This window comes from Hyperolius riggenbachi, chromosome 11 (genome assembly GCF_040937935.1).
Source record: "Hyperolius riggenbachi isolate aHypRig1 chromosome 11, aHypRig1.pri, whole genome shotgun sequence".
NCBI classification, from domain to species: Eukaryota; Metazoa; Chordata; class Amphibia; order Anura; family Hyperoliidae; genus Hyperolius; species Hyperolius riggenbachi.
This window is the reverse complement of record NC_090656.1, coordinates 192,719,502-192,732,243: the sequence shown is the minus strand read 5'-3', so window position 1 is coordinate 192,732,243 and position 12,742 is coordinate 192,719,502. Positions and strand designations below refer to the sequence as shown.

The following is a 12,742-nucleotide window of genomic DNA, read 5'->3' as shown; positions in this document are numbered from 1 at the left end:
GATTGTGCCAATGGAAAGTCTTTACTGCAATTTAATGTGTACCTGTGAGTTGAAAGGACAACTGAAGTGTAGCAAAGCACTAGATAGAATACCCTTTCCATGGACAAAATCAGTTGAGGATTAAGATGAAATGGTGCCCAAGGTAAGGTAGTAACTTTGGCCCTTACCCTTACGATAGTTTTTCTGGTAAGGTGATGTGGGAGAGGGAATCAAAGAAGGTAGCAGATGGGCCCCCAAGACACCCACTAGGCCCCAGACACCTGCCTAAGTTGCCTTGTAAATGATCCTGCTCCAGGCAAAATGTGCTTGAAGCTGCAGCACAACTTGCTTTCTGTACTCTGTGGATTCAGCTGGCGGGCGGATCAATAAGGACTGACTGTGTGGCATCCAAAGAAAGAAGAACAGTAGATGCCAGGCTACCATTTTCCAGCATCCTTGTATTACAATAGAAACCATGGGGCGAATTCACTCAACTTTATGTGTTACACAAGTAACTCACATTATAATAGGCCTCACTTCACTAAGCTTTATCAAACACTTTATCAAACGTTTGATAATTTACCTCAAGCCAGGGTAAAATCTAATTTTGAATTCACTAAGGTGTTCTAGATTTATTGAACGTTTTATCGATTAAAACATTTGATAAATCTATAACACCTTAGTGAATTCAAAATTAGATTTTACCCATGAGGTAAATTATCAAACGTTTGATAAAGTGTTTGATAAAGCTTAGTGAATTGAGGCCATATATATGTGTGTATACCGCAAATTATGCAGACTGCATAATGTGTGTGACATAATTTGAGTAGCGCTCTGTAAGTCCTCAGCTGTGCAAGCAGGAAACAGCACGGTGCTACTGGGACACAAAGGTATGCGTCTCTAATATGAATGTGAATGTATGGCCAGTTTACATTGAAAGCAAAAAACACATAAGGTAACAATCTGCTCTCCCTGCTCTTTATGTGTATTTAGCTCTTACCCAGAGTAATGATGGCCTACTGAACTTCTTTCCATGCTGTCCAGTGTGCTTGTCACAGCTACACCCACATTTTACAACCTCTTATCAGGTGACAGGAAGACTTATGCTTGCTGCTGCTGCTGCAGTCTTCATCACACTGCAAATATACTAGGATTCATACCACTGGGTTAACTCTTACAGTGAAAATAAGAAAAAAGATGCTCAAGCAAGTTATAAATAGGACGCTAGTCGTCACTCATGTTGCAGGTATGCGACCAACTGGTCAAATACGCCTTTAGGGATTCTCAGAATCGCATTCCCAAGTGTTTCTGAAAGACGGACGGCTCCATACTAGACACGCTTGTGTGCGCTCGCACATGCTCTGTAGGGAACCGCTCGTCTCAGGGACACGAGTGCTGCCAAGCCTTCCGAAGGAATGCTAAAGGTGTATTTGACCAGTTGGTCAAATACCAGCAAGGTAATGGAAAGTGGGGGAATGAGGGGACCAAGGAAGGACTGGGAAGGATCTATAGGATCCAGAGCATTCCCTCTCCATAGGTAAGTATTAGACTTTTATTTATTATTCACTTCAAGGAGAACTGAAGTGGGAGGGCTATGAAGGCTGCCCTATTTTTTTCCCTTTAAAAAATACCAATTGCCTGGCTGTCCCGGTGATCCTCTGCATCTAATACTTTTAGCCATAGACCCTGAACAAGCATGCAGCAGGTCAGGTGTGTCTGACATTGTCAGATCTGACAAGATTAGCTGCATGCTTGTTTCTGGTGTGATTCAGACACTACTGCAGCCAAACAGATCAGCAGGGATGCCAGGCAACTGTTATTGTTTAAAAGGAAATAAATATAGCAGCCTCCATATTCTTCTCACTTTAGTAGTCCTTTGAAGCCCATACACACTTGATCCTTTACACAGAGGACCTCTTTGTCTTTTAGTTCTCCAAAGTCTTTGACTTTCCGGTCTTACAGAGAGGAGGTTCCATATTGATGGAATCCCTTCCTCATGTAATGTCATTAGTCTTATAGGGAAGTTATTTATACTTTTTAAAGTAGAATCTAAGAGCCCTTGTACTAGTTCATTGTGATTTGTAGACTGAGGCCACTAGCCTAGACTAGTTGTCCTACCTGTCTTGGGACTACCTGTCCCAAGGCCCACCAACACTGCATGTTTTGTGGAATTTCACAGAGGAAGTTAATCAGCTGTGCTGAGACACTAATTACCCCACCTGTGTATGTTTGTGGTTTTCTGCAAAACATGTACTGTTGGTGGGCCTTGAAGACAGGGTTGTAAATCCCAGGTCTAGGGCACCACTTATGATGCCAATCACATTGTTACATACATATTATGCACAGCTCTAGTTATGTAAAGGAAGGAAGTAAATGGTATTATGGCTATAGGTATGATGTAAATAGAAGGTATGCTAGAGCACCTCGGCACAGTAATTAATTAACGATTAGCCTAATACTGGTGACCCTATTAGCATAATAATGTGACTCATTCCAATGTAATCACTAAGCTTATAATTGTTTTACATGTTCTAATTATTGATTATTTCAACACTTCTGATTTCTAGTAAAACAGTCAGCAAAGGCAACTGTGTAATAGTCTGTAAACATGCACAACATCTACCACAGTCCACTAGGGGGTTGAGTATGAAAAGTTAGGCCAGGCATGGGCAAACTTGGCCCTCCAGCTGTTAAGGAACTACAAGTCCCACAATGCATTGCAGGAGTCTTACAGCCACAGTCATGACTCATAAAGGCAAATGCATTGTGGGACTGGTAGTTCCTTAACAGCTGGAGGGCCAAGTTTGCCCATGCCTGAGTTAGGCCAAAGAACAGTCTCAAATCTTTTCATGAACGATTAGGAATTATGGAGACTTTGGCAAAGTATAAAATGTTCTGTGACAACCCTTGTTAGTTTTTACTCCTTCAGCCAATGAAAGTGCAGGATGCTGCAGGTGAACAGCATGTCTGTACAGCACCTCACTCACTCAGTGTTGCCATAATGATTGAGAAATGATCTAGCACAGTGATCTGCAAACTTGGCTCTCCAGCTGTTAAGGAACTACAAGTCCCACAATGCATTACAGGGGTCTGATAGCCACAGTCATGATTCATAAAGGCAGATGCATTGTGGGATAGCTGGAGAGCCAAGTTTGCAGATCACTGATCTAGCATGTGTACGAGCCTTAAAGTGATCTTGAGCCGAAGCTCAGGATAAAATCGCATACATACCTTAATAGAGGGAAGCCTTGAGATCCTACTGAGGAATCCCTTGCCGATCTAGAGCCCCCTGTTGTTGAGCGCGGCCCCCCTCTACATCAGGATCACGCAGCTCTTCTTCCCGATGCTTTGCCGCGCAGTAGCATCGCAAACCCGCCTGCGCATGCACAGTACCTCCGGCTTACTGCGCATGCACGGGCGGGCTGGGTTGCCTATTGCATGGCCCCGCATCAGGAAAAAGAGCTGTGCGGACCTGTTAGGATTAGCGACAGTGTATTGTCGCTAATCTTCTGGGAGGCCGCGCTCAGCAACGGAGGGCCAACACAGTAGCGAGGGAAGCCTCAATAGGAATCTGAGGCTTCCCTCTCTTTAGGTAAGTATCTGATGTTATGTACCCGAGCTCCGGCTCATATTTACCTCCCCTGTACAGTATAATCCCTTTATAGTAAACTCCAAGGGACCAGCAAAAGTATTTTACTGTATCAGAAGTTTACTATGTCAGAATGGGACTTACATTGTATATTTATACAGATGCATTTGCTGACTAAGTTTACTATATCCAGAGGTTTACTATATCAGTTTACTATAATGAGATTCTACTGTGGACTACTCATCAACTCATCAGTCTCTTTCTCCTCTCCTCCGTCCCATTTGTCCACTGTGATCGACGGGATTCTGTCCTCCATTTTGAAAATGACCACTACGATGCGGTCTTTGGCATCAATAATGTGCATTGAAATGAAACAAATCTGATTGGCTGTTGGTGGCTCCACCCCCTTTCTGAATTTGAACCCCAGTCACCCAATGACTAACTATACCTGATTTGGGGCTTGTGCCATTAACAGTGCAAGAATGGCAGCAATGACAGTTTCCCCTTGAAAATCAATAGGTGAATTTTGATTGGCTTTTGTAGGCTACACCCACTTATGTGAATATTAATCTCAGTCACCCAGTCACCACCTGTGTAAAGTTTGAGAACCCTGCCATCAACAGTGTAAGGATGTCTGCAGTTTAAGTTTTTCAGTGAAATTTGTATTTGTCTCCACCCACTTTTTGGTTATGGGAATAAAAAGTAGCCTATATGTTATTCCAGGTTATGTACTATGGCCTGGTGCACACCAAAAACCGCTAGCAGATCCGCAAAATGCTAGCAGATTTTGAAACGCTTTTTCTTCTTTTTCTGTAGCGTTTCAGCTAGCGTTTTGCGGTTTTGGGAAGCGTTTTTGGTGTAGTAGATTTCATGTATTGTTACAGTAAGGGCTGGTTCACACGGGCGTCTGCTGAGCTTTTGCTTGGCATTGCGTTCAAACGCCAGCGTTTAAACGCCAGCGTTTAAAAGCTAGCTTTTGAAAGCTTTTGAAAAGCGTTCAAGGCTAGCAGTTCTGGTCTCTGCTATTGTTTCCTCGCGTTTACTGCCTCTGAAAGCAGCATGTTGCTTTTGAGACTAGACGCAACGCTGGGATCTACTGCCAGGCTTTCATGAAAGCCTGCAAAAGCCAGCTCTAAACGCTCCCATTCACTTGCATGGGATGGCAGTAGATCCCAAAAAACGCTGCGTCTGAAACGCTGCGTTAAACGCCACAAAAACGCCCGTCTGAACCAGCCCTTAAGCTGTTACTGAACAGCTTCTGTAACAAAAAACGCCTGGCAAACCACTCTGAAGTGCCGTTTTTTAGAGCGGTTTGCGGTTTTCCTATACTTAACATTGAGGCAGAAACGCCTCCACAATCCAAAATCTGCAGCAGCCCGGGAGTATGCGTTTCTGCAAAACGCCTCCCGCTCTGGTGTGCACCAGCCCATTGAAATACATTACCCAAGCGTATCCGCAGCCGCAAGCGGATCGCAAAACGCAGCCGAAACGCTCTGGTGTGCACTAGGCCTTAGTGTGTGCCAAATTTCATTCAAATCTGTTCAGCTGTTTTTGCGTGATCGAGTAACAAACATGCAAACATCCGAACTTTCCCATTTCTAATATTAGTAGGATAGGAACACAGAATGAATACAGAAAAATCCCAATACCATAGAGATCATCACTTCACTTCACAGACAGTGACATCTTGTGGTTGCTTTACAGTTTAACGAAAAATGTTGTTACTACCAACAAGAACGCTATAACATTCCTGTGTAAGATTGTTTAATGTTGTAATGTCTCCCATCTATTGTGCAGCGTTGCACAATATGTTAGCGCTTTATAAATAACGTTTAATAATTATTATCAGGTGCTGTTATCCATACAAAAGAGCTTCTCTGAGCTGTCCGACCCAACTTGGGTCAAAGACAGTGCTGTTTTCAGAAGCACTTATAAATCAAAGAAACAGTGAAAAACAGCTTTAGACATCGATTTTACTGCAGGGAAGTTCAAGGGGTCATTGCTCTGTTTCATAGTTTAAAATAGAGAGTATAGTTTGTAAATTGCAAATATTAGAGAGTTTGTAAATTGCAAATATTACATGACTGTAAATAAATATATGAGACTTTTTTCTTTGCTACTAATGTTCTATGAATGAATTAATTCATTATCCTGTATCATAATGTTTTTTGCTTTAGTGTCACTTTAATACCTTCACTTTCAGCTGTTTCTGAAATGAACATTTAAAAGCATAATTTCTTTGTTTTTATTGACCTCGTTTCAAAACCAATACTGCTATTATTTTTCAGTTTTACACATAGATAGAGAAAGCACATAAACCCTTGAATGGATCTTTCCCCCTCCCCACCTGAGCATGGGTGAACAATAACTATACATATGAATAATACACTAGGTGTGCCTTTCAAGGGAAAATTGTTTCTCAGATACTGCCAACGGGATGACTCTCTTTGGAAGGGTGGGGTGAGATCTGCTGTTCCTGTTGTTTCACTCCTTCCACCCACACGCGTTTGCTTTATTTCATGTTTTCTTAAAGGGTATCCATGTTGGGTTGAAACTCATCGCAATCCCTTTATTGATCCGCAGTGACCTTCCAGTACATCGGGAGGAAAGATGGGCAGCCGCAGTGTGAGAGCGAGGTTGCCCTGGACCTGTCTCTCCATCACCTTCGCTGTGTGGCAGGACCCTCTCCATATCGAGTGACCAATCGGAACATCATCAAGCTGCCTGACACAGAGGAGCGGAGCCTATCACCTCCTCAGGTGAGCAGAGCAGTCACTGAAACGTACACAGCTCACTGTATCTAAGACTTTTGTAGAAGGCTGAATAGACACGAGGATAAAGGGATTGCAGCCCAGAGATGGGCCAAGGCAGAGGCGGGAGAGGCTCCAGCCTCAGGGCGCAGTGTAGGACGGGACGCACAACTCACTCAGCTATCATTCCCCTATTGTGTTTGAAGCAGAGGGAAATAAGAAAAGCCAGATAACTAGAGATTAAGGTGTTGGGGGACCCGGGGCATTTCATAGTCTAATAGCAATCAGTGTGTGACGGCTGGGGTGGGAGGGATGGAGGGGCGCACTTTGGTGTCTCCGCTTTGGGTGCTGGAGGACCTTGTCCAAGCTCTGTTGCAGCCCCTACGAAGCAATAAATATACAAATACAGTGAAGATTATTGTGTATTTATAAAGCACCCACATCTTCTGCAGCACTTTACAGGACACATAGTCATGCCACTGACTGTCCTCATAGGAGCTCACAATCTAATCCCAACCATAATAATTAGTATTATGCAGAGCAGGGACGCGGTCCTCCAGCACCCAAGGCTGAGACACCAAAGTGCGCCCCTCCATCCCTCCCACCCCAGCTGTCACACACTGATTGCTATTAGACTAAGAGGGCCACAGGGCCCACAACCTCCCCAACACCTTAATCTCTAGTTATCTAGCTTGCAGTCACTGCTATGTATCCCCTTTTCTTATTTCTTTCTGCTTCATACACAATTACGAATGACAGCTGAATGAATTGTGCGCCCCCTCCTACACTGCGCCCTGAGGCTGGAGCCTCTTCTGCCTCGGCCCGGCCCTGGTATTATGATGTGTTATGTGTGTTTTACAGACCACAGTCATGTCACTGTGCTCGCAGCAATATAATCTCTATTGTATTTTTGTATTTATACAGTTATAAATATCCTTTTTTTTTGGGGGGGGGGGGGGGGGGGGGCAGCCATGCACATAAAATTAAGGCACCAGGAAATTTGGGTGCAGGGTAAAGCTGAAACATAACTCACCCTGCTCCTGCAAAAGTCCCGGTGACGTTAATTACTATACCCTCTCCAGGTTGCCGTGGACTGTGGGGTAAGACGTAATTCAGCGGCCAGCTATTGCTGGTGGTCGAATGACGCTGTTTTAATAGTAATTTGGGCTCCGTCGTTTGATGGCTGTCAAATTACTGACTGAAGGCTACTATAGCCGTAACTCACGGCCTTTGGTGGCACCTGGTGCGCCTTAATTACTTGCATCGTTTTTGCTTGTCTCGGGGGCAGCCACCATAACAGTAGGTTTTAAGCATGTGGGAGGAAATCAAAGTGCTAGAAGGAAACCCGCAACCACAAACTCCATACAGACAGTGTGCTGGCCTGGATTTGAACCTGGGACTCCAGGAGTGTACGGCCAGCGCAGTATCCACCATGCCACACTAGATTTTCATTCAGCAGTAATTTTATGCTACATACAGCCGATGCGTCAGATAGACTGATCTTCGATATTCTCTATTATGTCCAATCTGCTTCCGAACGAGAAAGTGATCGATTTTGTGCAGCACTGATCCCTTTTTTGATCAGAAGTAGATTAGACATGCTGGAAGTTAGCAAAAGATCAGTCTGTCTGACGCGAACATTGCATTGTGTGTTTCAGCCATTCTGCTCATTGGAAAGCACAGGGTAGTTATAGAACTAAGATAAACATTGCTGGTGACATATAAGTGGAACTTATTCATAAAATCATTCAAAGTAAAAAATAAAAATAAAAAAATAAACAGAATAGGTCTCTTGCACGCTACATGCAATTTAGATTTTTTTTACACAATCCAATTTTTGATTCCGATTTTGAATTCAAAGTTTGCTCATATGGCACTAAGCATACATTATATAGGGGGCCATACATGCTTTGATTTTCACTGGTAGATTCAGTCAATCTGACGTTTGCATGTAGGGTGCTTAGCATACACCTATTAAGGTGGCCATCTACCCATCGATTTTTGCCGGCAGATTTGATCAGTCCTTTTAAATTATGGCAGAATTCTATAGCGTGACGGTCAGAGCAAGCAGAGAACTTCAGTAGATCGATGACCCATAGCGTAGCATAGCATGTAGTTCATCAAGACTTTCATAATATTTCATAGTAAGATCTATTGAAAATCTGCATACAGTGTGTGTGGGAGGCGGGGCGTAACTAGGGCGGAGCAGCCCCAGTGACTGCAGGGGGGCTTAGAGGTGTGGGAGGGTCCCAACTAGGGTTGCAACGGTATGAAATTCCACGGTATGATAACCGTCTAAAAAAATACCATGGTATGACGGTATTATGGTATTATACAATTATTTGGTCCCAGGCGCCCCCCCTTAAATGAAATAATGTCACTCCCTCTGCATACATATGATTAAGCCGCCGGGAGATTTGGGGCACCGGGTAAAACTGTAAAAAGTGAATTGGATAAGGCCCATTGAGTGGAATTGTTAACTTCAGTACAAGCTGGGATAATTATAAAATAAAAAGCAATAGGTACAATATATTATAAACAAGCAGTATGTTCTATGGCTCCATCCGTTGTCCTGAAGTCATCTTTGATGACCCGCAGTTACCTTCTGTTTTAAGAAAGCAATACACTACTTTGCTGTGAGTCATTCTATTCTTTCGAAAATAAAATCAATAAACAAAGATGTGTTATAAACAGCGCACTAACAAATATATTAACTAGCGCAAGCAGGAATGTAGATAAACTCCTTTGGACTCTAACAAACAATATGACGCAGAGGCCAAAGACGCCGCCACAGAGACATCAACAAAGATTAGATAAGTGTCATACAACTAACTATCCATAGCTATGATAGAACAATATAATTCCGCTCTACGGTTATCTAGGTGGTAAGCTGTCAACGTCCGATCTTCAGATTGATCGCGGAGAAAATAGACACTTAAGCGCTATCTCCTGAGGGTCTCCCAGCACCAACACCACAAAAAGCAAGGAAGGCTTACCAGAGCCCCAGAGACCCAAATCCTAAGGTTAATGCGGTTTTCTGTATAGTTGTATATAGTATAGTATAGTTATAGTATAGTTCTATACACAGCCCAAGTGGTCCTCATCACATCAGTAAGGTTTTCCACGCCCCCATCACTTCAGGCTCAAACCACATATTTTAAGAGGTCCAGATCATAAAAAAACAGTATAGAACATAGCTCCCAACTGTCCCTTTTTCAGAGGGACATTCCTTTTTTGCGAGCCCTGTCCCTCTGTCCCTTTTTCCCTCTCATTTGTCCCTCTTTCGGGACTTTGTACCTCTTTCTATATAAATATATATATATTTCTATACTAAAAATGTGTTTGATTGACTCTAAACTTTATTCACATCCTTTAAATTGATATATTACTAATTTTAAAATGTTACTATGAAGGAAAATGAACCAGGACAGAAAGGACCAGTGTGGTTTGAATGATAAAACAACATATTTTTCTTATGAAATCTTTATGGTATGCGTGACTAGGGACGTGGTGGGGCGTGACCAGGAGTGTGGCAGGAGCGTGGCTTAAGTGTCCCTTTTTCTCATCTCAAAAAGTTGGGAGGTATGGTATAGAACACTCACATCCGGGTCCATTCCAAATGGACCCAGTAAATAAAATGAGCATATACAGTGTATAGATGCAGGGGTTTGCAAAAGTATTCAGTCCCCTTGAAGTTTTCCACATTTTGTCATATTACTGCCACAAACATGAATTAAGTTTATTGGAATTCCACGTGAAAGACCAATACAAAGTGGTGTACACATGAGAAGTGGAACTAAAACCATACATGATTCTAAACATTTTTTACAAATAAATAACTGCAAAGTGGGGTGTGCATAATTATTCAGCCACCTTTGGTCTGAGTGCAGTCAGTTGCCCATAGACATTGCCTGATGAGTGCTAATGACTAAATAGAGTGCACTTGTGTGTAATCTAATGTCAGTACAAATACAGCTGCTCTGTGACAGCCTCAGAGGTTGCCTAAGAGAATATTGGGAGCAACAACACCATGAAGTCCAAAGAACACACCAGACAGGTCAGGGATAACGTTATTGAGAAATTTAAAACAGCTTAGGCTACATAAATATTTCCAAAGCCTTGAACATCCCACGGAGCACTGTTAAAGCGATCGTTCAGAAATGGAAGGAGTATGGCACAACTGTACACCTACCAAGACAAGGCCATCCACCTAAACTCACAGGCCGAACAAGGAGAGCGCTGATCAGAAATGCAGTCAAGAGGCCCATGGTTACTCTGGACGAGCTGCAGAGATCTACAGCTCAGGTGGGGGAATCTGTCGATAGGACAACTATTAGTCATGCACTGCACAAAGTTGGCCTTTATGGAAGAGTGGCAAGTAGAAAGCCATTGTTAACAGAAAAGCATAAGAAGTCCTGTTTGCAGTTTGCCACAAGCCATGTGGGGGACACAACAAATATGTGGAAGAAGGTGCTCTGGTCAGATGAGACCAAAATGGAACTTTTTGGCCAAAATGCAAAAAGCTATGTGTGGCGGAAAACTAACACTGCTCATCACTCTGAACACACCATCCCCACTGTCAAATATGGTGGTGGCAGCATCATGCTCTGGGGGTGCTTCTCTTCAGCAGGGACAGGGAAGCTGGTCAGAGTTGATGGGAAGATGGATGGAGCCAAATACAGGGCAATCTTGGAAGAAAACCTCTTGGAGTTTGCAAAAGACTTGAGACTGGGGCGGAGGTTCACCTTCCAGCAGGACAACGACCCTAAACATAAAGCCAGGGCAACAATGGAATGGTTTAAAACAAAACATATCCTTGTGTTAGAATGGCCCAGTCAAAGTCCAGATCTAAATCCAATCGAGAATCTGTGGCAAGATCTGAAAACTGCTGTTCACAAATGCAGTCCATCTAATCTGACTGAGCTGGAGCTGTTTTGCAAAGAAGAATGGCCAAGGATTTCAGTCTCTAGATGTGCAAAGCTGGTAGAGACATACCCTAAAAGACTGGCAGCTGTAATTGCAGCAAAAGGTGGTTCTACAAAGTATTGACTCAGGGGCAGAATAATTATGCACACCTCACTTTGCAGTTATTTATTTGTAAAAAAAAAAAATGTTTGGAATCATGTATGATTTTCGCTCCACTTCTCACGTGTACACCACTTTGTATTGGTCTTTCACGTGGAATTCCAATAAAATGAATTCATGTTTGTGGCAGTAATATGACAAAATGTGGAAAGCTTCAAGGGGGCCGAATATTTTTGCAAACCACTGTATATGTATCCTACGCCGCCACTGCTTGTACGCTGTCCACACAGCCTGACCGGTTTCACATTTCCGCTTCCTCAGAGGTTTCCTTGGAAAAATGTGAGACAGGTCGGGCAGGGTGAGCCCTGCGGAAGCAGAAATGTGAAACTGCTCTGGTGAGCCTTTTTCGCTTTTTGTTATGCTGGTGCTGAGAAATCCTCGGGAGACAGCGCTGAAGTGTTCAAGTATTTATCTATATCAATGGTTATAATTACTGAAGCGTAGCGTGCGAAATACAGTTGTTGTACCCTCTTAAACTAGAACGTATCTGTAGGTCATCACTTCAAACATGTACGTCTCTGGGTCACTGCACAGGCACGGCTGAGGAGAGCGGTCGCAATCAGAAATCAGACAAGCTCTAGTTGGATTTCTTTTTTGGGGGGCTGTGTGCAGCAACAATGGGGGCCAGGAGGATGGGGGAAGCCTATAGAGAATCCAGAGGCTTCACTCTTTTTAGGTAAGTATTTTTATCCTGATGTTCACCTCGGGTACACTTTAAGAGTGACAGTAACCTAGTGTGTGAACAAGGTGTGTGAAATCCGTGCAAATTTAGTCTATACTCCATATTGAACCTAGCTCAATTACTTTGGCACAATAGAAAATTAAAGTGAACCTCAAGACTAAAAATTTACTCAGCAGCACTGAAAAGGCTTGGTGTTTCTTTAACAGTTTCACAGCATCAGAACTTTGTTTCTCTTATACAAGACTCATTTTTAGCTGCACAGAAGAAAACTGCCCGGGCAACATTTCTGATGTTGTTGCTCTCGTTCTGCTGTTTTGGTGCAAATTTTTTTCTTACATTTTGAATTTGACATTTGAAGCAGCTGGGAGGGGTTATCAGGACACAGGACAGTTGGAACTGTGTCTCCTGCTCCCTGTCACCTCCTTTCAACCAAAAAGATGGCTGCCCCCATGACAAAGATGGCAGCCCCCATGAATCACAAACATTTGTCTGTTTTTTTAAAACAGGGTGAGTAAGGGCTGGTGCACACCGAGCGGCTTTTTCCGCGTTTTCAGATCCGCTTGCGGCTGCGGATCTGCTTGGTCAATGTATCTCAATGGGGTGGTGCACACCAGAGCGGCAGGCGTTTTGCAGAAACGAAAAATGCCTGGGTGAGGC

The 12,742-nt window shown here is 43.3% G+C and overlaps 1 protein-coding gene across 2 annotated transcripts in view; it reads left to right on the top strand.

Moving 5' to 3' along the window:
* Positions 1–12,742, top strand: part of OVOL1 (ovo like transcriptional repressor 1) — a 90,229-nt gene that overhangs the window by 59,696 nt on the left and 17,791 nt on the right. For both annotated transcript variants that reach the window (XM_068261021.1, XM_068261022.1), the window contains one exon: positions 6,152–6,327. In XM_068261021.1, coding sequence (XP_068117122.1) covers positions 6,152–6,327 — 176 coding nt within the window. The remainder of the gene's footprint in view (positions 1–6,151; positions 6,328–12,742) is intronic.